The sequence below is a fragment of the Palaemon carinicauda genome, chromosome 44 (assembly GCF_036898095.1).
Source record: "Palaemon carinicauda isolate YSFRI2023 chromosome 44, ASM3689809v2, whole genome shotgun sequence".
In the NCBI taxonomy this organism is placed as follows: Eukaryota; Metazoa; Arthropoda; class Malacostraca; order Decapoda; family Palaemonidae; genus Palaemon; species Palaemon carinicauda.
This window is the reverse complement of record NC_090768.1, coordinates 32,549,946-32,577,539: the sequence shown is the minus strand read 5'-3', so window position 1 is coordinate 32,577,539 and position 27,594 is coordinate 32,549,946. Positions and strand designations below refer to the sequence as shown.

Below are 27,594 nucleotides of genomic sequence, written 5' to 3'. Positions count from 1 at the left end.
CTCAACCAGTATGGATGTATTGTTCCAACCTGAATAAAAAAATATGGATCCTTGTTTTGTATACATTTTAGGTTTGAATGTTGGCTTGCTAGCTTTGTCTTCATACTGTAATGGAGGCATAATGGGATTTGCAGAAATACCCAAGAAAGGGTGGGAAACAAAATGTATGATTAGTGAGCAAACCTACCGTCAGTCATCATGTTCTTTTTATAGGGCATGATTATTCACAATCTTCCCTCAGTAGTGAATGTAGTGCATAGCCTCCAGTGCAGTGGATGAAGTTTATGAAGTTGATGCTAGAGTAGCTCTATTGCTTCTCCTGATCAGAGACTTGTCTTCCTGCAACTCCCTCATGTGCTCCTTTGGCTAGCTTCTCTAGCAGTACACTTGGCCATTCTTATTCCTGGGGTTTTGGTAATACGGATAGGCGCGAAGATCAAGAATCCTTGAATGCTTACTGCCTTAAGGTGTGTAAACTCATAACCAACTAACTCACTGACCATTACCTGTGTGCGGTTGACTAACACACTAGATAACCCACTATATTGTACTACATTCTTTTCACGTGATTTCAATCATGGTATTTTAGTTCATACTACTTTTCAGAGGTAATGCTACATTATTAACATAGCTTCAATACAAGGTTAGATAACTCATAAAACGAAATTCATCGCTGTAGTGGTTTGCGGACTGTGGCCAGAAGTAGCACGCAGACTGCCAAGTGTCCGAATACCGTAATCTGGGTAAAAGTTATACAATCAAGGTCCTAAGAGTAGATCTTCAGTGCCGGACAAGACTCCTCAAAGGGAACCTTCAGCTTCCTTCCTTTTTGAGGGTTTGTCAGACAATGTTAGCGTCAGCAGACAGCCATGGTTCGGAGCCGCCATGAGGGCAGTGATGCAGAATTTTGGACCTGCCCTTTCAGCTCATTCCTTGGAAGCTCTTGAGAACCTTCCGCGACCTTCGGTTCTAGTAGACGCATGGCAAGAGACCTCAGCTGTCTCCCCCCTGAAGAGGAAAAGAGGAGTTCCTGAGGTTTCAACTTCATCAAGGATAAAGCCGACTCCAGTTACGCCGTCAAGGACAAGGTCGAACCTCTCTGGTTCTTTGTCCCCCCGTTCTCTTGGCTCTTCGTCACCGCTGTCGAAAGTGTCTCGTAAGGAGGAGTCAGTTCCAGATTCCCTCCTACCATCATTGGAGGAGGACCTTCCCTGTGACAATAGTGTCACTGCCTCAGAGTTTTCCGGGAAAGCCAAACCATCCAGGCCTTCAATGTTGGAAACCTACCTTCCTCCTTGTAAGGAGTCTAAGGACTCCAAGATGTTGCCTAAGTCCTCTTCGAGGGCCCCCAGACCTGCAGAATGGGTCAGGACAGTCAGTCATCCTGGTCTTGATGACCCACTCCGAGACGAGTTCCTGATGGTGGATGACGGCCCCTCTTCAGAAGGACAACAGAGGGAGTCTGAACATGCCTTTTGGCATGTTCTGACTCTAATGAGGAACCTCAATGGGGTGTCTGACCCAGAGTTAGCTCCTCAGGAGTGCAAAGACACGGTCTTAGACCGTGTCTTTGGCATTCAAAAGCCCATTAAGTCTAGTGCAGCTCTGCCTTGTTCTCAGGTGCTGAAGAGTGCCCAACGTAAGATCACTTCTCAGTTCTCCGAGTTCTCCTCATTTCAATCAGGCTCATCTGCAAAGCTCCTTCCACCTCCTCGTGTCGAGCAGAGGAGGTATTATGAGATCTTGGATGAGCCTCGACCAGCTCTTCCTCTTCATCATTCCTTGGAGGAACCGATTAAGGGGGTCTCTCTAGAGAGTCTCTCTGGCCGTCAGGTCACGTTCCTGGCGGCAGAGATCCTTAACTAAGAAAAAGGTCGCGAAGTATGCCATTCGGTCTACTTTGTGGCTGGATCTCGGGTTAGGATTCTTGGAAATCTTGGTACGGATAGAGGATTTTTCCAAAGAAAGTACCAGGAAGGCGATGGAGACGTTCCTCCTTTCAGGTACCCGGACTATTGAGTTCCTGGCCCACCGCTGGAACTCGGTATCTGAGAAGTTCCATCACTGAGTCCCTAATGCCAAGATTGCAAGGCTCAGGAACTCCTCTCTGGATGGTTCCTCTTTGTTCGAGCCTAAGGACGTCAAGGAGGCTGCAGAAAGGAGGAGAAAGTCCCACCAGGACTGTCTCCTCCATAGGGCCCTAACATCTTGGCCCTGCAGACCACCAGCTCCGCAGCCCAACCAGCTTAAAGCCTCAATAAGCAAAGCGGTAGTGAAGAAATAGGTGTCAAAGAAGCCCTTTCCAACCAAAGACAAAGGCAATGAGTCCTTTCGAGGAGGGAAACACCCTAGAGGGAGCGGCCTTGGCCACAATCACTAGGACGGGCGATCTCCCTGCTCATCCGCCAGGAGGATGATTGCTTACAAAGCTGCTAAGACAGGTGGAAGCAACTCTGGGCCAATCACTGGACAGTCTCCATGATTCGTTCAGGGTATCACGTCATTTCATCTCTCCCTCCCTTGTTCAAGGATTCAGTGACAATAGACTCCTTTACGAAATCCAGACTATGTTGGAGAATGGCACTCTGCAGGAAGTCCTCAACGACTCCCCAGGCTTCTTCAGTCGACTCTATCTTGTGAAAAAGGCATCTGGAGGCTGGAGACCCGTCATCAACCTCTCTGCTCTGAACAAGTTTGTCAAACAGACTACGTTCAGTATGGAGATGGCAGACATGGTCAGACAAGCAATAAGACCATAGGACTTCATGTGCACACAGGACCTAAACGGTACATACTTCCAGATCGCAATCCATTCGTCTTCAAGGAAGTATCTGAGATTCAGCCTAGACAACAGGAAATACCAGTTCAGGGTGCTGTGCTTCGGTCTTTCCACAGCACCCCAAGTTTTCACCAAAGTTTCATCCTGGGCTCACAGGATCGGCATCTGTCTCCTCCATTATTTGGACGACTGGCTGATCCTAGCAGACTCGGTGGCAACCCTTCTTCAGCACTGAGACAGGCTTCTGAAGCTGTACCAAGATCTGGGGATCGTGGTAAACCTCGAGAAGTCCTCCTTGCTTCCCACTCAGAGACTGGTATACCTAGGAATGATTTTAGACACCAATCTCCACAAAACCTTCCCATCAGACGACAGGATAACGAGGCTGAGAAAGGTCGCAAGACCCTTTCTCAGACGAGACGAGCTCCCAGTCCAGAAGTGGTAATGTCTCCTTGGACACCTGTCATCCCTGGCCCGTCTAGTTCTGAACGGCCGCCTCAGGATTCGATCTCTCTAGTGTCAACTGAAGTCCAATTGGAATGAGGTCTTCGATTCCCCGAACATTCTGATCCCCATGGGACCAGGGGAATGGATGGAACTCGAGTGGTGGGTGGCAGGCGAGAACCTGCGGAAGGGTGTAGATCTTCTCCCCCCCCCCTGCCTAGATGCTGCACAACATGACCTCAGGCCTCTGGTCAGAGTCCGAAAAGTACCTTCACTTAAATCCCTTAAAAGATGAATGCTGTGTTTCTAGCCCTTCAACAGTTCCATCAGTTCCTGGCAGGCCACTCAGTGGTGGTGATGAGTGACAACACCACAGTAGTGGCTCACATCAACAAACAAGGAGGTACTTGTTCGCAGCCCCTATCCCATCTAACAATAGGAATATTGAGATGGGCCGAAGTCCACTCTATGCCCTTATCAGCCCGCTTCATTCCACGCAAAAGGAATGTGCTCGCCGACAATCTGAGCAGAGCATCTCAGATAGTGGGTACTGAATGGTCCTTGGGTCATCTAGTAGCCAAGAAAGTCCTAACTTTGTGGGGTTCTTCGTTGGTGGATGTGTTTGCAGTGGCCCTGAACTTCAGGCTCCTGTTGTACAGCTCCCCAGTTTCGGACCCTAAGGCTCTCTGGCAAGATGCATCCCAACAATGGCGGGACAACATCGACGTTTACGCCTTCCCCCATTCTGTTTGATGAGAAGGGATCTCAACAAGGCCAGAACATTGGTCACCTATCAGTGACTCATAGCTCCGCTGATCATGCGGAATGGTTTCCGAACCTTCTGCAGCTCCTGATGGAGCCCACAAAAGCACTTCCTCCGCGACCCGATCTGATCAGACAACCGCATTTCAACATCCACCACAAAGCCTCCGTCTGGAAGCTATCCAGCATCTCCTCACTCAGTTCCAGACCCTTTCAGTTTTAGCAGTGAAAGGCTATTGCTCAGCCTTGAGCCTTGCCGTCACACTGAAAGGAATGGACATCTCATCGCTAAAACTTTCCTTACTCATACGGTCTTACGAACTTACCTGTCCTCAGTCGGAAGTGAGACCTCCCCCTCGGAATATGGTTCGAGTTCTCTGGTCTCTAAAAAGGCCTACTTACAAACCACTACGCCAGGCAACAGATTGCCACCGGACTTTGAAGACGGTATTTCTACTGGCCTTGACCTCTGCCTTACGTGTCGGTGAACTTCATGGTCTTTCATACGACATTGCCCATTCAAGGGGAGGGGGGAGAGTTAACTTTCAGCTTCTTCCCTGAGTTTGTTGACAAGACTCAGAATCCAGTGATGTCGGATCCTAGATTCTACTCCTTCCGGATAACGAGTTGCTGCTCAGTAAATAATGATCCAGATCATGTTACTGTACCCAGTGAGGAGTTTGAGCCTCTACCTCAAGAAAACAACAGCAGCCCATCCCCGGGTGCTTCGCTGTCGTCAGCACCGGGAGACTGAAGAGGAGGATCACCAAAAAACACCATCTCTGCATGGATTCGCAGAGTCATCGATTACGCTCTGAATCCAGATCCTCTTCGAACACGGTGACCCCGAGCTCATGATATCGGGCATACCTACATCCGTGTCTGTCAATAGAAATTATTCTGTGATGCAGGTTCTACAAGTAAGGATGCAGAAGCGCCAGACGACTTTCACAGCCCATTACCTGCAAGAAGTGACCCACAGGAGACTCGATACAATCTCTATCTGTCCTGTGGTGGCTGTACAACAGCGTGTTTAATACCTCAAGCTCCTTATTGGACAAGTAGGAGAAGGTTGAGGGCACTGTTACCAGGTTATAGTCTGCATGAATGAAAAGGAATGACTTTCTCCTTTTCTTCATCCTTCCCTCTCTTGGGGAAGGCAGCATTCTGGGTTCTTTGCACAAGCTGGCCTTAACCACTGCAGGTAAACCATGCTCCCTCGTGTGCCTAGTATTGTGTCAATACTGTTACGTCCCCATACCCTAGCAGCAGATGGTATTGGGAAATTCTTGGTCAACTCGGTTATCTACAAAGACTCGGAATAACTTTTACCTTGACAGTCACACTGCGTAGCATGGTTTAGCGAGGTGTTAGGGTCTCCTTATTTTTGGTACTAACCTACTCATAGAAAGGAGACCCCGCGTAAAGCCAAAAATCCAGATTGGCAGGGACATCTCCCTTCCTAATGGGTGAGTTACCCTTATAAATAGTGTAGGTTTGTATTCCAGTTACAGAACAAATGACAAAATTGGAAGTAATTTGTATATTTCCTAACGATACAAAGCTTTATCTTTTTATATAAATATACCCGCCGACCCTGTCCCCCTTAAAGTTCTACCTTCAAGCAAAGTGAAGCACAGTCTCAGGTGTTTGAGTGAAGGGGTAGCTACTTACCCCCCCCCCTCCTCCTGTTAATTAGCGGGATGGGTAGTTAACCCTTGCTAAATTTGAATGGCTCATCCTTTCAGCTTCGTTGAAAGTAATACCCTCAATAAACAGCTAAAGGTTTGTATTAGGAAAAATACAAATTATCTCTGAATTTATTATCTCCGAATTTGTCATTTTTTGCACAATTTTATAGTTAGCCAGTTCCTGTTATATAACTTAGTAACCATTATGTGCTCAAATCTTTTATCTCTGTTTTTACTATTGTTTTGATGTTTTTTTTTTTTCCAGACACAATTCGTTACCTTTCTCTTCATGATAACAAATATATAAGATACTTCCCTGGACACACCAAAAAGTAAGTCCTTTATAATGGTTTGTGTATGCTAACTTTTTAATATCCTTTTTGAGAATCCAGTTCTCTGATCTGCTCATTTTGTCTACTACTTAATTAGAATTGAGAACTTGTCCGATTTCATTCCTTCATTTTGTTCTACATCATACCAAAACTTCAACCTTAGTGAAAAGTAAATTTCTCTTTTATTTACTGTACATTATATCTAAGACCACTGAGTCCTTGATTGAGGAGCCTCGAGCAGAACATGCTACACTAATATTAGTACAGTATTACCAGTTTAGCTAAAAAATTAAGAACATAATGCCGCCTTCATTTAAAATAATACTCATACAGGTAACTTGTAGATGGGCAATGTCTTTCAAAGGAATTACAGTATACCAATAAAAAGTTATTGTTCTGATAAATGTGATTTTGCAGTTGTATATTCCAGTGTTTGACTAGTAATTTTTGAAACTTATATCATGAAATAAACCTTAATAAATCTATGATTTAGGAGCATATTGAAATTAAAGGTGACATTGTTAGTCATTACTTATAGTTAAGATGCTTAGATCAAGAAACTTTGACCTAATTTTAAATTCTTAAATCTTTTGCTGTAATAAATTATTCTAGGGTCTTTTGACATTTTATGGAATGAGACTTACTCTTCTATGTAGTTATCATTTATACTGTTTCTAACTTGTCCGTACAGTTCATTTTAATATTTTATTTGTCATGGCTTATTTTATCTTGAGGATAACCAGTTGAAGCTATATGATTGCTTATAATGATATTTTATCTTAAGAATAACCATTTGAAGCTATTTTATTTTACAGAACTGAATTTAATATTTGAGTGCTTTAAAGAATATTTTCCACATCAGCATATAAATTCTTTTTATATATCTTCCTAATCAAAGAGTGATCACTTTGAGCATGAGCCCAATTGACGACACTTTCATCTCCGGCTCTTTGGACAAGTCATTGAGACTCTGGGATCTGCGTTCTCCGAACTGTCAGGGAATGATGCATGTGGGAGGGCGGCCAGTAGCAGCTTTTGACCCAGATGGTCTTATTTTTGCTGCAGGTATCAATTCAGAAATGATCAAGCTTTATGATCTGAGGTAGGCAGCTTGTTTCTTGTTAATTATTGGTAAAATTGTAGAGGGAATTATTAAGTGTTGTAAGATTTATTCGTTCCTACTCTTATACAAACCTTTTGTCATTTGAAATTGCAGATAACTTCAACACAAGGTGGAATCACCATTGAATTGCTAACAAGGTAGTTGGTTAACAAGTGGTGCAAGGGGAAAGCCCCACCCACCCATTTGTCATAGACTACCCTCTGACTTTGGTCATAGCTAGTACAGGTGTACTTTTTTTTTTTCTCAAGTTTGTTGAAGGGTTTTTTGTAAGCACTCTTGCTTGGGACAGCAGAAGTGCACCATAACGTAAGACATGTGGTACTGGTAGTTTTTGAACCCTCATATGTTGTGTACCTTTTGTGAGGGTCAGTTTGTATTTAGTTCTTCCCCCTGAGATAAGTTCATTCTTTCCTTATTAGAAGGTGATTAACTCTTTTTGGAGTGTAACTCTGCTTGTGTCATGGTATTATCCTTTCCCCGAGAGGGAGTTACTCGGTATGGCTCAAGTGTTGGTGTTGTATTTGTGTGTTCCTATGTGGTGACCCATGTATTGTACATTTTAGTGTGGTACTGTGGAGGAAGCTTTCAGCCTCGTCCTCCAATAGAGCCTAGTTATTCACAGTTGCCAAGACCATGACTCCTCTGTAGCAGTAAGTAAGAACAGTTGGATACTTCTTTGAAAAGAAAAGGGAGATAAAGAAGATTGTTGCCAGGAAGGCCTTTTGCTAAATGTTCCTTGGAACTGTCACCATTTATCTCCCTCTTCAGGAGCGAGTGATGGTACTCACCCACTATCTGGTACCTTCGAGGTCAGTCAAATGGAGCATTATGTGTTTCTTGCAGTACCAGTCTGTCTTAAACATCAGTTCGAGCCCGTCCTGATCTTATCCCTTTGATTTAAAGTTAACATATAGGTGCTTGATGTTTTGTAATGCCCTTGTGGTGCTAACTTCAAGAGTCCTTGACATTTTGCATGTGTGTGTCACAGCCCTTTCATTAGCCCCAGCAGAAATAAGAAGGAAGTGACCAGATATTTTTTTTCTGGCTTTGTTAGGCTACGTACTTGCAGTGGCAACTTTGGTCAGTGTGGACTTCTGCCATCTCAAGGAAGAGCTTGGAGCTGAAGGTTGCATATCAGGCCACTTTCTTTGGATGCTGAGGTGACTACTTAGTAACTGTGTAACACTCCCAGCTCCCTCACAGTATAAGAATACATTTCGTTTAAAGTATGACATTCAACACAAGTCTTGAGGATTATGTATGTACATTATATATATACTATATATATATATATATATATATATATATATATATATACATACATACAGTAGGGTCCCGAATTATGCGAGAATTTGGTCGATTAATGACCTCGTGTAAATGGAAAATCGCGAATTTCGAAACACACAACTAACAGAAATAATTCCATTGCGGCCATGGCAACCAGCAATTTGCCTATTCAAATGTGTTTACTACCCATTTCCAATACTTTCTTTGTACTATACTGTATTTCTTTATAATATCAAATTGTTCTTGTAAATAAATAAAACATTTAATATACTTTAAAGTTCTAATAACTTGAAAAATGGTTAAAATTACAACCAGGATAGGTGTAAACACCATATATTTCCCGTTATAACACAACCCAAAATACAGACAAATTTTAATGTTTGTCATATCTATTGTATAATACAACTGGTGAATAGCAAAACCATCACTCTAAAGACTAGCTTGTTGTATGATTGAAAATCCAGAATTATCAAAATAAAGGCGATTTTATATCATGCGTTTCCTAAACACGCTTAAAAGCACAATAGAAAACGACAACCAATGTTTTGTTTACGTTTATCTCTGATCACAACGAAGAAACAGACGCATTTATACATCTGTGTTTTTGAATTGACAGCAATTTTACCAAGTATAGATTATATGTTGAATTTGTTATTACTAATGATCTAATTATTTTTTATTAGAACTTTCAAATAAATGAAATGAATGCCATTTATGAAATGTTTTTCTTTATGATGCCGCCTGAAACGGAAACCTTCCATTTGTTTACGCTCCATCTTCGATCATAATAAACAAACGAATGCATTAAACACACATGATCTAAGTCATAACTAATGATATTACAAACATTTAGTAAACATTATGTTATTACAAATATTTTACTTACCGTATCCATATAAATTCCTAAATTCGTAGCAAAGCTGGAAATTTTTTTTTCCTTATGCGTTTAATCCACAATAGCAAACTGCCGCTAATGACAGAGTGATAACTTACGATAATTGTAAACTGTTACGAAAGATAATTGTCCTTTCCATATCCAAAATACTTTTCCTAACTTCAGTTACAAGTCAACTTGTACCCACCTCAATTATGGATCCATATGCAAAAAAGGTAAAAGAAGAAAGTACTAGGCCTATTTTTAAAGTCACCGAACAATTAGGTTACCGCTATAACGTTCGATGAGAGAGAGAGAGAGAGAGAGAGAGAGAGAGAGAGAGAGAGAGAGAGAGAGAGAGAGAGAGAGAGAGAGAGAGAGAGGGATGGTTTTAAAGTACTAAACAATAAATATGATAGGTTATAACACATTGGTGTTTATGTAATATTAACTGTATAGATGGTTTGAATAAGTTAAGAAATGGTGTAAACTATTCTTTGTTATTGTATTCGCGCGGAAGCTAGACATCAGCTGATGTGATCACAGCCAAAAGTAAAACAAAAATAATTTAGCAATACTCGATTTTTAAAACACACCCGAAATTTAACAACATAAGTACATGTTTTATTATAGCGCAATTGACATTTAAAGAGTAAAAATTTTCTGGAATAGAATGGTGTTTCCTAAAAAATAGTGGTTTGCGGACGAAATCGGTTACCGTATTTTAAGCTATGATTGAAATGGATGTATACACGGTATAATTTTTTCGTTTTGTATTTAATTGACACTTCAAGAAAACCGATTTTGGTTTCTTCATCTATTTGTAAGTATTGTATAACGAGAGAGAGAGAGAGAGAGAGAGAGAGAGAGAGAGAGAGAGAGAGAGAGAGAGAGAGAGAGAGAGATATTATGACGCAGAAGGTTACAGACCTAGAACAGGGGAGGATGAAGGGGGGGGGAGTGATGAGATAGGCTGGGTGGACTCGCAGGGGAGACGGTAGGAGACGGGGGAAGGGGGGATTTGGTTGCCAGTGGCTAAAAATAGATTCTGAAAGACGGTAAAGGGAAAAACGAATCCCATCGAATAAACAGAATAAGGAAAGGGAATAAGATCCAGAGGAATAATAGATATAATGGAATGAAAATGACTAGATGGTGTTAGTTGTGATAAGAATAATTTAGATATTTGAAATAAGAGTGTCTGAGGAGGTATAGAAGGAATTCGTGATAAATATAGAGGAATATCAAAGGATACAGTTAGTTTGCATTAAAGGGTTTGTTATCGTTTATCGGCAGTGAATAGCCTAAACTTCGGTAACGAGTCGTCAATATTTTGTCATATTTTAAACAGTATACATTTGATTTGCAAACATTGGTTTTGTAGAGTAGACGGTAAAATAAAATCTAGAGAGAGAGAGAGAGAGAGAGAGAGAGAGAGAGAGAGAGAGAGAGAGAGAGAGAGAGAGAGAGGGATTTCTGCCATCAAATCTCTCTCTCTCTCTCTCTCTCTCTCTCTCTCTCTCTCTCTCTCTCTCTCTCTCTCTAGATTTTATTTTACCGTCTACTCTACAAAACCAATGTTTGCAAATCAAATGTATACTGTTTAAAATATGACAAAATATTGACGACTCGTTACCGAAGTTTAGGCTATTCACTGCCGATAAACGAACCCAGTCTACTCGTAAAAACCTTGAACGCCCAGAGGGAAAAATAAGGCTTTTAAATATACTGTACTAAACAAAAATAATGCTTTAATATACCATCATTAACACTACCATTACAATTATCGTAAGGTTGGAGAAAGATAAAGATTGCCGAGAACGTAACCACATTTCTGTTTACATTTTGTCAGCTGGACTCGCACAGTTAACAGTTGATTTCATTGTTGATGTGGAATTTTATCCTTAAATAGGCTATTCATTATGAAATTATGTTAATGAAATGTAATGTTGATATTGTTTTGTAACATTTATTATAAATCACCGTATTTAGGGCTACCAATATACTTAAAAAGACAATAGATTTGATACATTTTGTAGTGCTTGACTCGCGAACTTTGAACAGCCTCGCAGATACAGAAAATTTATTTTTGAAAAATGGCGATCGCGGAAAAGGGGAATCGTGTAATTCGAACACGCTTAATTCGGGACCCTACTGTATATATATATATATATATATATATATATATATATATATATATATATATATATATATATATATATATATATATATATATATATATATATGATAAGACCATTTTTTATTGATATGTTTTTATCGTATATATGAATTATGAAAAATTTTTGTTCACAGGCTGGAAATATATTTTACTGTGATATTATTATTACCGTTTTGATTACTTCTAATAAGTTATGTGTATAAGAGTGTTTCACTTGAAATTTCTCATACTTTATTAGCTTTGCTCAATTTTTCTAATGTAGAGGCTGTTGGATTTCATTACTCAATCGAAAAGAGTAATGTCCAGCATTACAGTAAATAAAGAATACAGGATTTTTGTATATCAATATAATTTGTACTCAATTGTATATATATATTTAGTTTGTTTACTCATTTGTATTCAGTGTACATATATAAATCTCTTAGGAATTGATTTAAAAATCTAGGTACCCCTTTGCTTTGATTTATATTTTACTTTTGTCATTATCTAATTTTGGCTGATTATAACTTGATTAATTGTAAATAACTTATCTAATTTGTTCAAAAACACCGCAGATCTTTCGACAAAGGCCCTTTCAGTACGTTCCAACTTTGCATGGAGAAGGAGTGTGATTGGACAGGCATCAAATTCAGCCCTGATGGGAAAACCATTCTTACATCTACAAATGGCTCAATTATCAGATTGGTTGATGCTTTTTCTGGAACTCCTTTGAAAACATTTACGGTAAGGAGTATAACATCAGACACTTTTTATGTCAAATTAGTTTTTCATATTTCCAATATTTCTATTTGTTTGTTGGGAAAAAATTTACTCTTGTACATAGTGTTTTTATCCTTTATTTCAGTGAACCTTCCCCAATGTTCATCTGCTATATGCTTTAAGTTTAAGCTTCTTGACAAGAAAAATGGAAAATGGGAGCTTTTCTTGATTTGAATAGCCCTCCTAAGTGTTTTATATTTGCATTCTAAATGAAGTTTTTTTTTTTTTTTCAATCTTTTACTCCTTGCTACTTGTAATGATACAACCCCTGTACCCGATGGAATTCCATATGCAATGATTAAACATGTACCTGTTAATACTAAGTTACTTATTTTGAGCATTATTAACAGAATATGGCATGATCATAATTATCTAAGTGTTTGAGAACTATCCATTATTTTAGACTTATTAAAACCCAATAAGGATAAAGTTTTTAGCTGAAAACTATCGACCAATTGCATTGACGTCTTGCTTATGTAAGATCATAGAGAAGATGGTTAATGCAAGACTGATGTGGTACCTGGAAAAGAAGGATATTTTATCACCTATTCAGTGTGGATGTAGAAAAATGCACTCAACAACTGATGTGTTGATACCACTTGAGTCTTAATATTTGTGAAGCCTTTGCTTCCAAACATCACCATGTAACAGTTTTTTTTTTTTTTTCCTTCTTACCATGGAAAGGCATATAGTACTGCATGAAGATATGGTATACTTCATAAACTGGGATTAGGAGGAGAGCTACCATTGTTCATTCAATCATTAGTTTCACATAATTTTTTTGGCTTAGGATTAAGATGGGTAGTTGAGAAGGGAAGACATTAATAAAGATTGAATTCCTAATTGTCTCTAAGCTGTAGTGTATTATGAGCGGGAAGGGGGGGGGGGGTTTGCGAGTAATGCTTCATGTAAAGAATGTTTCAACTGACTAAAACGAATGCTGTGATTATACATGGTAACATAAAAATGCTCTAAAATAGCCCTTACATAATCAGGAGTCAAGGCTAGAATCATAAAGTTTCTATTAGTTGGCTGACAAAAGTAGGTGGGGCTAAAATCAAGGTAGGAGCTATTTTAGTCAAATAATCTTTAGGTGTGATGTACAACCATGTGTTTTAATCATTGAGAGGATAAACTACGGATTTTAACTTACATGTGGTTTATATTTGTAAATGATGTCTTTTGTACGTCGTGCAACCTTGTACTTGGCATGTTTTGAAGTGCTTTGTACATCATTGTTTGGAAGGGGTTAATAGTAATCTGTAGGGTAGGTTTAGAATCTGCAACTGTTCTTGGAAAAGCAGAATAGAAAAGCAGTTCAGTACAGAAAAGAAAATACAAAAGAATGATTTGTGTGGCTTCAAGATTAAATAAACCTATAAAAAAAAGATGATAAAGATAAAACAAAGTGAAGTTCATGTGAGCATGCTAAAAACAAAATTACTATAAGATTTTGTACTAATGGTTGTAAATGATATGAACTTTTTAATATTAAATCACTCTTAATAATATTTTTGTGCTTCTATTTCAGGGACACTTAAACAACAAAGGCATTGCCCTCGAAGCCTCTTTCAGCCCTGATTCCCAATTCATATTAAGTGGCTCTACAGATGGTCGAATTCATGTTTGGAATGCTGAAACTGGTTACAAAGTAAGATTATTTTTCTTCCACTGATTGATTGTTGGAATGTATGGCATTCAAAAATGGGAGTAAGGTGCTGGGTGTGAAACAAATTTCGGTTCTAAAGATCCCAGTACTACGTCTTCATTGTACTTGAAACTTATGTAATTGATATGCAATGAGTACATTTTTACTTTACAAATCCTGAAGGGTTTTTGTATTCAATAGGGAATTATCTTACTTTATATGCTGTCGTCATTATACTGTATATGCTCCTGAGTTTAACTCATCATTGCTAATCCTAGATTTGATCCATCACAAACCTATCAATCGTATTTTCCCAACTGTTTGCATGTCTGCAATATTGGCAATGTAGTTTAAAAGTTTTCTATTGCTTTTTTTTTATTAGATTATGTATCAATAATTTTTTTTTTCTTTAGATTCTTCTACTGCTAAACCCTTGTATTCCCACTTTCCTAGTCTCTGTTTTAGGTACCATCATCTCTCTTTATCTGCTCTTTTGGTATTCTCGAATTTTTTACAACGTAAAAGCACTAAATTCAACACCAAATTTCCTAACTGCAAAAAATCATAAAACAGAGGTACCCTGTAGTTAAAACGATAAATTTAGGGTTTGAACTCACCAAATGTCTGGTAGAGTGTCTTGGATTGAAAGGGGAAGAGCAAGAAAAGGTGTGGCTTTATTGCTGAGTGAATGGATGACAGGTAAAGTAGGGTAGTGGAAGGAGATATCATCTAGGTTAATGTAGGTAAGGGTTATGTTGGGCTTTTGTCAGTGCATATGGGCCAGGTTGTGAGAAAAGTGAAGAGCGGAATGAGTTCTGGAATGAATTAACTAGGTGTGTAGAAGGACTGGGTAGAAGGAATTATGTAGGTGTACAACCAATCCTTGTTTCATCTATTTTGGCTTATGCTCTGGCTGTGTTGTAGCTATTCCAGCATTTACTATTTCAGTTACACCAACTCCTGCCTACACTTTTTAAATTTGCTATGCTAGCTACCCTGCTGTATCACTTTTACCCATCAGTATTCCTGTGGATTTGATTTAACATCCTCCTATACTTATAGATGTCCCACATCTTATAGCATTAAAATATATTGAACTAGAAAAGCACTCTGAGAGTGCAGACCTCCACCACTGCAGCTTAGTTTTTGAAACCAGCTTGTTTTTCCAGAATTAATTGAGACCGAAGGCATATTTGAAGTCTGTGTGACAAATATATGAACTTGCATTTTAAGGTTAGGGTTATTGAGGTAACTAACAAACACCTTTAAGTCTGGGAATATTTTGAAACGGTTATTATGGGTATATATCGATGGGTTTGTCATCAAACAAACCAGTTTAAATATTTTGTTGTATTTTTATATGAGTATTGTGTAAAAGGAAGCTTTATGTTTTTTATATAATTCACAGGTTTGTGCACTCAATGCTGATCATACTGGACCTGTTCAGTGTATCCAGTTTAGTCCCAAATACATGATGTTGTCATCTGGCTGCACTAGCATGGTAAGTTTTTTTTTTATATATTTATTTGCTTCAATAATTTTGTAGTTTTTGTTACAATATGAAATATTTTTATTAAGATAAATTTCTTTGATTGATTCAATTTTTATTGTCATTTTCTGGAACTAATAGTATCCTTGCAACTACTTAAGATTTGCATGATTTACATGTATATGGATTGTTGTAGAAGCTTGTTTGATATTAATAAACAGGAAAAGTGTCCTTTTAGTGACATTATTTGAATTACTTATTTCCATGAAACGTACCTGGTGTTCATATTGCTTCTCTTTTGAAGCTGGTTAAATGTTGACTTTTCCCCTGAAACTAAAATGGTTCCTACATCAGAATACAAACCTTACGCTCTTTACCATAAGACTTTTAGCGAGGTGTAACTATCCCACCGCTAGTTAGTGTGGGGTTAGGGGTTAGCTGGCTACCCTGCTCTCACTCACACACCTGTGTTCTATTGTCTCTTTTTACTTTTGGCTCGGTGAAAGTAGACGTTTGTCTCTCTCTCCACCGAATGTCATTAACTGGCCTTTGACGAATTTCTGGTATTCTTGTATATGTCGTATATATATACTTATTTTTATATATATATTTAGATATTCATTTATTATTACAGGTGTGAGTTGCTGTTTTAGAGACAGAGTAGTGCTGTAGTGCGGTGTTTTCTCGATGGTAGAGGAACCTTTCATACAATCTCTTTGCCCTTTGATGCCGGACATCCTGTAGGCTGGAGGCCTCACCCGCCTCCCGTTACGAAGCGGCTCTGTCCTCCTTCGAAAGGGAGTCGTTCTTTAATCACTTCACAATGAATGGAAAAGAATATTCGGTTGTTTAGAGTGACACAATTGAAAATAATGCAAACTTGAAAACTTTATTCTGTAATTAGCAGTTAAACAAATAAACATGGAAATTTAAGCTATTATAGAGTGAGCAAGGATATCCAATGGTGACAAATCTCGTATATAGCTTGAGTTGTGGATCCGTGGCCTCGTAGTGAAGGGGTTAACAGTGTAAATGTAAATATACCATTTCTATTATTCACAGCCACATCAAGCAAAATATTTACTGATAAATGAATAAATGACATTTCCAATATGATGGTCAATAAATAAATCCAGCTTTCAGAATATCTTTCCCTTTACCATTCAGTCCAAAAATAGCAATCACCCAAGACTTTCGCTACCCTCCTCACCTTACTTCTTGAAGGGCCGTATCCCGGATATTAGCGGTCAGTCGTCTCTACATCTCCCTGTCTCTAGCCATTTGAATCACTTGAATTGGTGTATATATTTCTGTTACCGTTGCTCTTTGCACTGCAAGTCTTTCCTTTACTACCTCATTTGTTACTGTCCATCCAAGATATTCTGAGCATCATCCTTTACAATCACATCTCTGCTGCATTTAGCTTATTTCCCAGCTCTCACATTGTCCAGCTTGACTCATACATAAGGGTGGACCACACATATGTTCTTAAAGCTCTAATTCATGTTTGTGCACTAATTCTATTATTTGTCAGCAGATTTTCATGTCTTTAAAGGCATTTATGGCTATCAGGATTCTCTTCTCCTTACCTATCTTTCAGTTATTCCGACAATCTTACATGTTACAAACAATCATTACACTAACTACCTTGTTCTCCCACTCTGAAGGATAGCAAAATGAAGCAAAAACAAAAAAGTTAAAAGAATAACATATCGATCCTTCATATTATGACTGAAAAATTTGCAGATCATTTGAATCTTAATTTATTTTAGGTTATTTAATCTGTTCAGATAGAACTGTTTTGAATGGTTTCTGGGAGACTACTATGGGGTTGATAAATATTGTTGTTAAACCTAGAGAATAACTCTTTCTTTATAGTTTTGCAGTATCTAATGTGCAGAAACTTTTCAATTACTTCTATATTGGGGTCTATATTAGGTCAAGGTTTGATTTATGTGATAGTTCAGGCAGCCTCATCAGCACAAGGTAACAGTTTAAGGTTATCCACACGAAGACCTTTTCCTCCCTACCAGTCTGTAGCTACTATTCTCAAGATTTCGTTTCTAAGACTACTTGGGAGTTTTTTTGGAACAGTGGTAAGCCATTAGGATTTTTCTCAAACAGATAGCCTAGCTGCTGTGGTAATAAAGACTTCTCAGTTTGAAGAGCACAATAACAGTCGTTGCTTGGAGGTCCTGGTAGGGGGAAGGCTCTCTCTTTCATCAGGTTGGGGAAACCCTTCAGCCTGATCATTGGACCCTCTCCATAGAAAGGAAGGTCGTCAAACTTCTGTCTCAATCCTCCCTTGTTCAAGGAACCTCTTTCCATTTCCAACTTATCTAAATGATTCAGTACAGTTTATTGCCATATGATTCCAATAATGTACTAGATGTGTAAGGTAATTGCAGCAAAAGAAAACAGGAAATTTTTTTGTTTAATGGTTGACGTCAACATTTAACCAGCTTCAAGAGAGAAGCCATACAAGTGTCGGGTGAGTATAGAAATAAGCAATTTTACTGAAATATTTTTTTCTACAAGAAGTTTGTAGCTAAAATGAAAATAGATGAAGTACTACCATTATTTTATGATATGACAATAGTTAGAAGTTATTTAATTTTTTTCTGTAGGCATTTTGGCTCCCAGCGATGGATGAATAAAATGATGGAAGGAAAATAAGCCTTTACGTTTTCTTTTCAATGGCTTTACAGAGATTTTAATTGCCATGTCTTCGGATCATCTCAAGTTTTACTGCACTTTGGAGCTCTGAAGGAGGTTTTTTGGGTCCAATTATTTTAGCCTCACAAGTAGGCTCAATGAATAGGTTTCTGGAAATTTCTGTAATACTTTTATTGGCACAGTTTATTTATTTTGAATTGGGCCAAAAAGATCATCTTTTCCTGATTTATTATTAAAGTTTTTAGTAAGGTACTCTATGGTTGATTAAGTACAGAAATAGAAACAAAAAGTACTAAAGTTACTGTTGATAAGTCAATAGAGTTAAATACCTTAAAACCTTGAAAATTAGCAGGATTTAATGATAAGCCAGTTTTGAAAATAAACCACCTATTTCTTGCATTGAAAATTACTAAAAAATAAGCCGGTTTTGAGAATAAGCCACTTATTTCTTTCATTGAAAATTACTAAAAAATAAGCCGGTTTTGAGAATAAGCCACATTTCTTTCATTGAAAATTACTAAAAAATAAGCCGGTTTTGAAAATAAGCCACTTATTTCTTTCATTGAAAATTACTAAAAAATAAGCCGGTTTTGAAAACAAGCCACCTATTTCTTGCATTGAAAATTACTAAAAAAAATAATCCGGTTTTGAAAATAAGCCAATCATGACAGTGCCATTTATAAAAGATTTTAAACTAAAAAGTGTTTCTGTTTTTCTACATGCAAGATATTGAACACATTAGTATTCCTATTATTTTATTTTATAAAAATTCCATGAAATTTATGATTAGATTCGAAATGAAATGTCTAAAACTGATAAAACTATAAAAAGTCAACTAAAGTCCTATATTTAATTAATTTCTTTTTTTTAATCCTTAGACATGATAGAAATTTTAGCCCCGAACCATGTGACTGAATCTTTTTGCATTTCCTGCATTTTTATTTTTGTTGTAATCCATCGCCACACATTGCTTTCGTTAATTCCAAAATACTTTGCAGTTTTGATGATACGATTTTTCGCTTTGCCATGTGACAGCTCTTTGTAATGCTCTACAACCCTAAGTTTAAATTCTCTGTCATAACTTTTTCTTGGAGTAGTAGTACGTCTAGCAGTTGCCATTGCTAAAAGCTGACTGTTTTAAAAACAGGTGCCTTTATTAAAGACACGTGAACACTACTGTATTCATTTAACTCTTACAGATGTTTACCTGGATATCCTATTTTTAGAATAAAAAAGTAGTTTATTTTGATACTAAGTGTGATAATGGTCACGTTGCTTACCGGTTATTTGTTTGGATAATAAGCCGTGATGTTAAAATAAGGTGGTTTTGAAAGTAAGCCCCCACTTTCTTATCAAAACTTAAAATAAGCCACAGCTTATTTTCAAGGTTTTAGAGTATGTGCTCATTGGCTTGTTACTATCACCATAATATTTTTCATTCACCTTTATTTCTATTAATCTCCCCTAATGTTGATATTGCTTCTTTTCCAGAAGATTGGTTTATTAACATTTAACTCTAAAATGAAGAGATTTTCCAATTTACTTTCATTTCAATAGAGAGATCCTGGCGTTTCGTTTCCTGCTATTAACCGCTAGTGTCTCATTAATTTGTTAGAGACATGTGTCTATCGAAAGGAAAGAAAATGGAATTTTTTAAATTTCAAGGGTAGATATTGATAAACCAAACTTTCAGTGAAGGAGCAATATGATCATCAGCCGAGTGTAGAAATAACAAATCTTATTTTTAAGATTTCCTTTCTGAGGTATTACATCAATCTAGAGAAAATTAATTTGAGGATGTCTACCGTGTTTTTTTATGCTCATAATTAGTCTTTTCTTTGTATTATATTACTGTCAATAATGTGTCAGAAGTAGTTACATAGTAAACTTCTGGGTATAAAGAGATATGGTGCAAAACTTAACTTTGTCTTTTAAGGCAACGTTTCAAGAATTTACGTTGCTTATGCACAAAGTAAGGGTTTACCCTGAATTATGATAATCTTTGATGTTATGATCATTATTATTGTTATTATTATTATTATTATTAGTATTATCAGTGCATTATTATTATTATTATTATTATCATCATCAATATTAATTGTCTTTCTATTATTTTTTTCATAATGATATTATCTTGAAGTTTTTTTTATAGTTTTCATTAAAAATTTTGGATTTGGGTTTCATTTTTTAATTATTTATTTTTATTATTGCTGCTGTTTGTAGTAGCCATTAGCATGGTATGTATCTGAAATAGGCTTGTGGATTATGCATGGTTGATGAATATAAATACTGTATATAGGAATAGGCTTTTTTTTATTAGAGACAAACGAAGAAAAGGTATTATTAATTTGGGGTTTGATATTGTTTTATATAATTGTTTTTCTAAGATTGAAATAACTAAAGAGTTAGGGGTGAAAGGGTGTGCTCATAAGATATTTGAGTTAACCACTTGATTGTAATGTTCTCACTTTATCCAACATGAGTGAAAACTAACCAAATGTCATATTTCTTCTGATGTCTGTTGGTTTATTCTAAAAATATGTAATTGGAAGTGAAGAGTTGTAAAGGTTACTAAGATGATGCAACTATATGAAACATATCATCAAAGTTGTTCGTGTTATAATTATTATGTATTACTGTATTAGGCTTTTTCGTCATTCTATCGAGAGAGTATCAGCGTTCCTGTAGTGTTGAGTGTTTCATTTGCATCACTTGCAGAGCCCACAGGCCTCTAATGAGGTACGTCCATGAGATCTCAGTTCATGAAGCTTTGGTAGTATTTTAAGATTGCAGGACTGTGTACAGTACTGGCGTTGTTAGTTTTAATATTTGGAAGGTATATGGTTTTGATCCAGTTTAGGATTATAATCCATGTAGTATATGATGGTATTTGAGAGTTTTAATAGTCCTTTTTTTTCTTTCATTCTTTCTTTTTTTTTCTAATGGTAATTTTCTCAATGAAATCCTGATACAGTATAAGAATGCATAGTGGATAAATGATGAAGTACATGGATTATATTGAAGAGAATGAGTGTAAATAGTATTTTGAACTGATAAACATTTAGGTAGGTATACCTTAACATTGTGATTTATAGGAATATGGTGCATATGAATTTTCCTTTTATGTCTTAAAACCATATATCGGAAATGAACCATAAGGAACTTATAATCATGATAAAAATTTTTACTTTGTGCAAAACGAACTTTGTCATTGCTGGTGGTGTTCATCAACTGTGAGTAGAATTGATGTCTCATATATTAATTGTCCTTTTGTACTATCTTTGAATATAATGCAGAATTTAGCTCTTGGTGGAAACATTTTTTGACTGAAGTAGTATTGTCTTATTTGGCTGTTTATTGAAATTCATTGATGTAAGACTAGAAAGCATCATGCTCTTGGTCAATATTGGGGATTCAGCAGGAGATAGTTTTTGGTAATGAAGTTTAATCTGTAACCTGTTGCCTGTAAATAATGATGTCCTTTTTTCAATGAGGTTAATATTCCAAGGTATTATTGTAGACTAGGGTGGTATTTCTTTTGGGAGCTAGTTTCATTTTAATACTGGTAATTTAAGTAGTCATTTATTTCATGCCATTAGTTAATTTGATCATATAGAGTAGTATTCTAGGTTTTGTTGCACTATTGTTAATACTCAGGCAGAATTAGTGATATAATTAACTAGCAGAATTGCTGAGATCATCACCTGTGATAAGCATTTGTGCACAGTAGTGCCTATTTATGGCACAGGATCGATGATGAAATGAAGTTTACCGAAAACTGTATCTTAAATCAGGTATGAGCTCCTAATTTAGTGTAAGTGATATAATTTTGAATATTCAACTTTTTACACACGTACGTTGCATTAGGGTCAGTGAGTACAAAGAAAGTTTTAATATTTGTACTACACAACTAATGTATTTTATTTTTCTCAATTCAGTGACCAGATGTTAATGATTTATAGAGACTATAGTCAATTTTTTTTATTGAGGCAGATTTTCTCCGACTCGCAGGGGTGCCTTTTTAGCTCGGAAAAGTTTCCTGATCGCTGATTGGTTGGACGAGATCATTCTGACCAATCAGCGATCAGGAAACTTTTCCGAGCTAAAAGGGCACTCCTGCGAGTCGGTGCAAATCTCCCTCACTAAAAAAAAATTGAGTATAAACTAAAAGATCTCTTGTTGAACAGGAAAATTGACCAGTCAAGGGAAAAGATAAGCTTGATATAATAGAGAGAACTTGATCAGTTCAGTTTTAAGTACCCTGCTGTTTGTTTTCTGTGTCACTCTTTGTTATAAATGAAATAGGTTCACTGATTTATAGTAGTAAAAACTTTTGCATTATCCATGAATGTATGGTATTTGGTGTATTGCCATTATTGTGTTCAGGCATTGTTTTCTGTCACCTATGAGTGATAGATCTGTTTAAGAGTCTTGCCAACTTAAACGTAAAGAAAGTATTCTATTTTAAAGCCAAATTTTTTGAGAGAGTGGTTCATCCCACTTCACGTGAGACCTCTTGTGTTACGTTAAAACTTGAACATGCCTTTAGTGTAGTTAGCGTCATGCCTAGGCAAGGTTTGTATCTAAGACTAGAATTTTAGTTAAGTAAGGTTAGATGGTGTAAAGAAATGTCAACCTTAGGGTAGATTAGATAGTATCTTGTAGTGTACATGTACCTAATGTACATGCCTCCATAACACCATTTTATGAGCCACTTAATTTCTCCTTAAAGCGCTAATACATAAAAAATCCAGTCTTTGTAATTAAAGACATTCTTGATTGAAAAGAAGCAAAAAAATATTTGAATGATTGTGTATTCATATTGATGTGGGAAAGCAAGATCATAAAGTTTGCTTCATAAGTAGTTGTGTTTACTATCTGAATGGGTGGTAGATAATTATTTGTTTCATATGCAGATTGGTAGAGAACAAATATTAGGAACTGAAGATAAAGCTCTGAAGTTATGTAAAATAACGAAATGTTTCCTTATGAAAGGTTAAAAGTCATATTTTAGGCCTGTGTAATAGAAGTAGTTGGGTGTTTCTTTGCCCCTAAATCTAATTTAATTAATTTTCCTCTTCAAGAAACACCTATTTATTATTAGAACATTTTGGAGAGGAGGTAAAAAAGGACCAGAAGTTAGCTGACAAAAAATTTGGAATGAATAGATCCACCCTTCATTAGAATTAGATTTATTAGTTTGTTATGTTTCAAAATGTTTACCTAATGATGTGACCTTAGATTATGAATTTTCTCATATTTCAAGAACTTTGGAGTTGGAGCGTTTCATTTAGTTCGGTAGACAAATATCTGACGTCTTTCTACTTGTCATTTATTTTGGATATGTCTTGGTAGCTGAATTTGATGATTATATAACATCTGCTTCTATGAATTTCTTTACCATGTGGAAGAATATTGAGAAATGAGAGCTAACATTTCCGCTCTTGTTTTTATGTGCAATACAAAGTGATTATTGTACTGAACATACATAGCAAGTGATTAACTAAGATAAATTTTTTTTTGCATTAGCACTGACATGAAAGTACAGTATAATGTTACACCAAAGCTGTAAGTAGTTTAATTACTTTGGGAATAATAGGATCTACCATGAACCGTCTTGTACTAACTTTCAATTAATTGACTGCGTTGCTATATGCTGAAAATATAGTTTGATAACTGTGTCTATGATTCAATGATGACCAAGAACATTTTTCAGTGTACATTATATGATATGGTAAATTGTTAATTAAAGCAAAAAGTTATCCTTTTTGAAGACAAGAAGTTTCGTTGAGATTTATTTGTATGAAAAGTAGACCATTGACTTCATTAACTCATTTATAGTATGTTACTTTAGTGAACTAGTATTTTTTCTTTACTGTACATTTGGATTTTTGTGTCAAAAAATTATACAGTATACGATACTATGTAAAGTCTTATTATAATGAAATCTAAGAATATTAAGGTTCATGAAAATGTCACATGATTTTCTGTTCACATCTCCTTTGGCACAATCACTTGAATAAGACTAATGTTCGTATCATGTAACGGAAATATTTTTGGTCTACTTAGCTTTTTAAATTGGAAAAATACTTCGCTCATAAATTGCTGTTTAGTAGGTCAGTTGATGACCTTCCCCAGATGCCTAACAAAGCAATATAGATGATTCTTATATTGGTGGGCTTGCAATAGTAAAGGACACTCGGCACTCAGTTCGGTGGCATGTAAGTTACAGTCTTTCTATGAAATGAGCGGTTTCTTCTGCCAAAATCTCAACTCTTTGACATGTCAGTCATTATTTTGGTGCAAATATGTATATATGTATACTCTTAGATTGAGGTCTTTTTATACCTTGAAATGATGGTTCATGAACACAGAGGACTCTGTTACCTAAGGTCTAATAAAATAAGTTAATCCTTAGCTGTTATGATGCTGTATAGTGTACAGTATCATTTAATTATCCCCTAACTTTAACTTTTGAAAGAGCTGAGGTATATTTCGACTTGAAGATAATGAAAAAGAAACGGTTATTAGCTACTTCATTTACAGTACTGAGAATCATAAGTCAGCAACAGCTGTAGGAATTGGGTATCTTTTTGATATAGTAATCCCTCTGCTATTTATTTTTAGATAATCTTGGAAATTATAAATGTATAGTATTTGCTTTTATGTTGAATCTTTGAGTTATTTCTTCCATGTCCTTGTGATGATAGCAGAATTTATCCTTTATTTATGAAGGAGATCAATAGAATGTGAATACATGAAATAGAACCTCATGTTTGAGGTTTTGAGTATAGTAATGTCTGAAATCTATTTTCAGACATCATGTCTCCTTTTGCGTGTAGATAATAAAGTACTGTAGTAACCACAATAGTCATTGAAAGTTTGCAACACATTTTTTTTTTTATTGATTGTAGCCAGTTTTATTTAACGTATGTTTGCTTTTCTATGCCATTGTAGATAAAGAAGAATAAACCTAACAATACATATCAAGTAAGGATACTTGGTAAAATATATATATTTTTATACAATGCATTTCTTGAATTTTTGTTTGGTATACTGTAATCATCCATAAGAGCTATGTTTCAATATTTGACTAAATAAGAAAAGGGAAAGTGAATTGTGCTCCAGGTACTTTTTCATATCCTTTTCTTTTGAAGTTATGGTGACTACACAAGTAAGGGTTTGTGTTCTTTAAACAGAGTACAGTACATTTTCTTATGCAGAATATTTAGGGTAAATTACTGCTTTTGTCAGTGGAAGAAATGGCCTTTGTTATGGGAAGAAGTTCTTATGTTCGGTGTTTTGATTGTTCACTTGCTTTGTGATTCTCATCTCTCAAGTTCTATTTGTTTAGTGAGAATTTCATAAAAGAATAATGCATCAAGGATGTGATGACATATTTCTTTGAATACTTGCTTGTTATAAACAGGAACAAATTAAGGAAGTGTCTTTTTTTATTTGAAATAGAGAACCCACCGATTACTAATGTGATAAGGATTAAAAAATGTAAATTTATACAGAACTAAAAAGCAGACACACTTACATTTGCTTTTACCTTAAATCATTTCCACACCTGAAATAGAGTTATAAAGACTTAAAATATAAATTAATACTTTGTAATTTGTGGGTTACAAATCCCTCAGCAATAGATAGAGTAAGTTTCAGATGACGAATTCAATATGAAAACTCTCAGGTCTTGACAGTTTTTTGTTCTTGTGATGCACATTTATTTTAACTTCAATATTTTATATAGTATGATAGTATCAAATCGATAAGCTTTAAGGGGGCATCACATGGAATGTTATGTCGCTAGACTCTGGTGCAGTGGAATTTGCTTTGTGTTATTTGATGACTATTGTAGTGAATTTTTACACGTAACTTCTGTCATTTTCAGGGTTAGCCTCAATGTTGGAAGAATCTTTATTCCTCTATATGGCATATGGATGCTATGTCTACTCAGAAATTTATTTTGATACACAGTACAGTATGCATTTTACTTTGAGGCTCAATGATCTTTAATCGTTTTAACCCATTCCCTACCTGGAATGATTTAGAGATTTGTGATGTGTGATTATCATTGTAAAATATGTTTCAGCATTGTATATGTCATATTACACAGTACAGTATCTCTAGATGTGTGTCACTAGCATGTTGTTACCGTCCCTTAAGGCAGTGTCACACAGGTAAATTTTCAAGCATCTTGTGTATTGCTTTCCATTTGTGCAGAATAGTTATTAATTGTGAACTCTAGATTGGCACTTTTGTTTGTACCAGAGGAATGAAGGAGCAAGGTTGTCTAATATCGATCACCAATAAAGTTCAGTACATGTAAAACCAACTAATGGATGCATGATTAAGCTTAGCTAGTAAAGTTGATATGTAGTATGTATAGTATATTCAAGAAGAGCAGTTTACCTTCAAACATTGTTGAAAAACAAAAATATTCAATTATAGAATTAGGATATGTTTCTAACATATAGGGTACCTTGTTCAAGCCTGGTCAACAGGAAAGTGGCAATTGCCCTTGGTGAATACATTTATGATTGATAAACACCTTCAAAACAGGGGGAGTATTTGTGCGGTACTTTGCTAACTACACATACGTCAGTCTTATGAAGAAGAGTAAAGACGTGATTTCACTTACAAATGGTTTTGCTTTTGTGACATTAACATTATTTAGTCCCTTTATTTGTGTTAAGATATTGCAATATGCCAAAAAGAATTCCCGTGTGAAACCGCCTTTAGACATTAATACAGGTCATAATTGTGCGCCATGTAAGTGTTCCAGTATACTGTATCAGCAAATGATCCCTTTTGTTTTTGAGTAACAATTGAATTTAGGCCATCTAGTTCACCAGTTTTTGTTTTTCTTTCATCATTAGACTTTACATTATATTTTTTTTGCTTCAGAGTATACTTGTATTAAGAAAAAAATTTTATTTGAATTTTTACATTATTGTCAAATTTGTTTTTTGCAACTTTTCTATTGCATAAAATTGTAATATTTCAGAACTTTAGTCACTTCTAGTTTTTTTCCCAAGAACTAAAGATTGAAGCACTTTTTATTTACTGACATTATCATCCTGTTTCGAGGAGTTTGCTGTCTCATATGATTACAGATGAACCATCACTGAGTCCACTTACAGAAGAGTGACAAATCCTGTGATTCCTCCTTCCACTGCATGATAGGATAATAAGCACTTTATTACCTGCATTAACATCGTGATATACTGGGTACAGTAATGAATTTTGTGCTGAGCTCTCATATGATGTATTTTAAAATTTAACAAGATTCCACACATGATAGAAAGTACATTGTACAGTTGAAAAATTATATGAATCTTTGTAGTAACCAGAAATTACATGGTATGCGAGTTCATAATAAAACTTTCTATGAAATGGTGTTTTATTTGATCTTTTTCATAATATTTTATGTAAGATTTAAAGTTATAATTTTGTACCGTCCTATAAGTTTAGGATAATTTGTTCCTACAACTTCCTTTATTGAAGTATGATTTCAACAAAGCTGGAATGACTGTTTGATTTCAACA

At 36.1% G+C, this 27,594-nt stretch overlaps 2 protein-coding genes across 2 annotated transcripts in view; one reads left to right on the top strand and one right to left on the bottom strand.

The window, feature by feature from the left end:
• The window catches only part of Wdr82 (WD repeat domain 82), a 38,121-nt gene extending 16,119 nt beyond the window's left edge, over positions 1-22,002 (top strand). The window contains exons 3-8 of the mRNA XM_068366910.1: positions 5,942-6,008; positions 6,907-7,110; positions 12,026-12,194; positions 13,762-13,881; positions 15,287-15,379; positions 17,995-22,002. Of these exons, the coding sequence (XP_068223011.1) occupies positions 5,942-6,008; positions 6,907-7,110; positions 12,026-12,194; positions 13,762-13,881; positions 15,287-15,379; positions 17,995-18,024 (683 nt within the window). The 3' untranslated portion in view covers positions 18,025-22,002. The remainder of the gene's footprint in view (positions 1-5,941; positions 6,009-6,906; positions 7,111-12,025; positions 12,195-13,761; positions 13,882-15,286; positions 15,380-17,994) is intronic.
• Positions 1-27,594, bottom strand: part of LOC137634545 (uncharacterized) — a 469,969-nt gene that overhangs the window by 416,619 nt on the left and 25,756 nt on the right. The window lies entirely within an intron of this gene.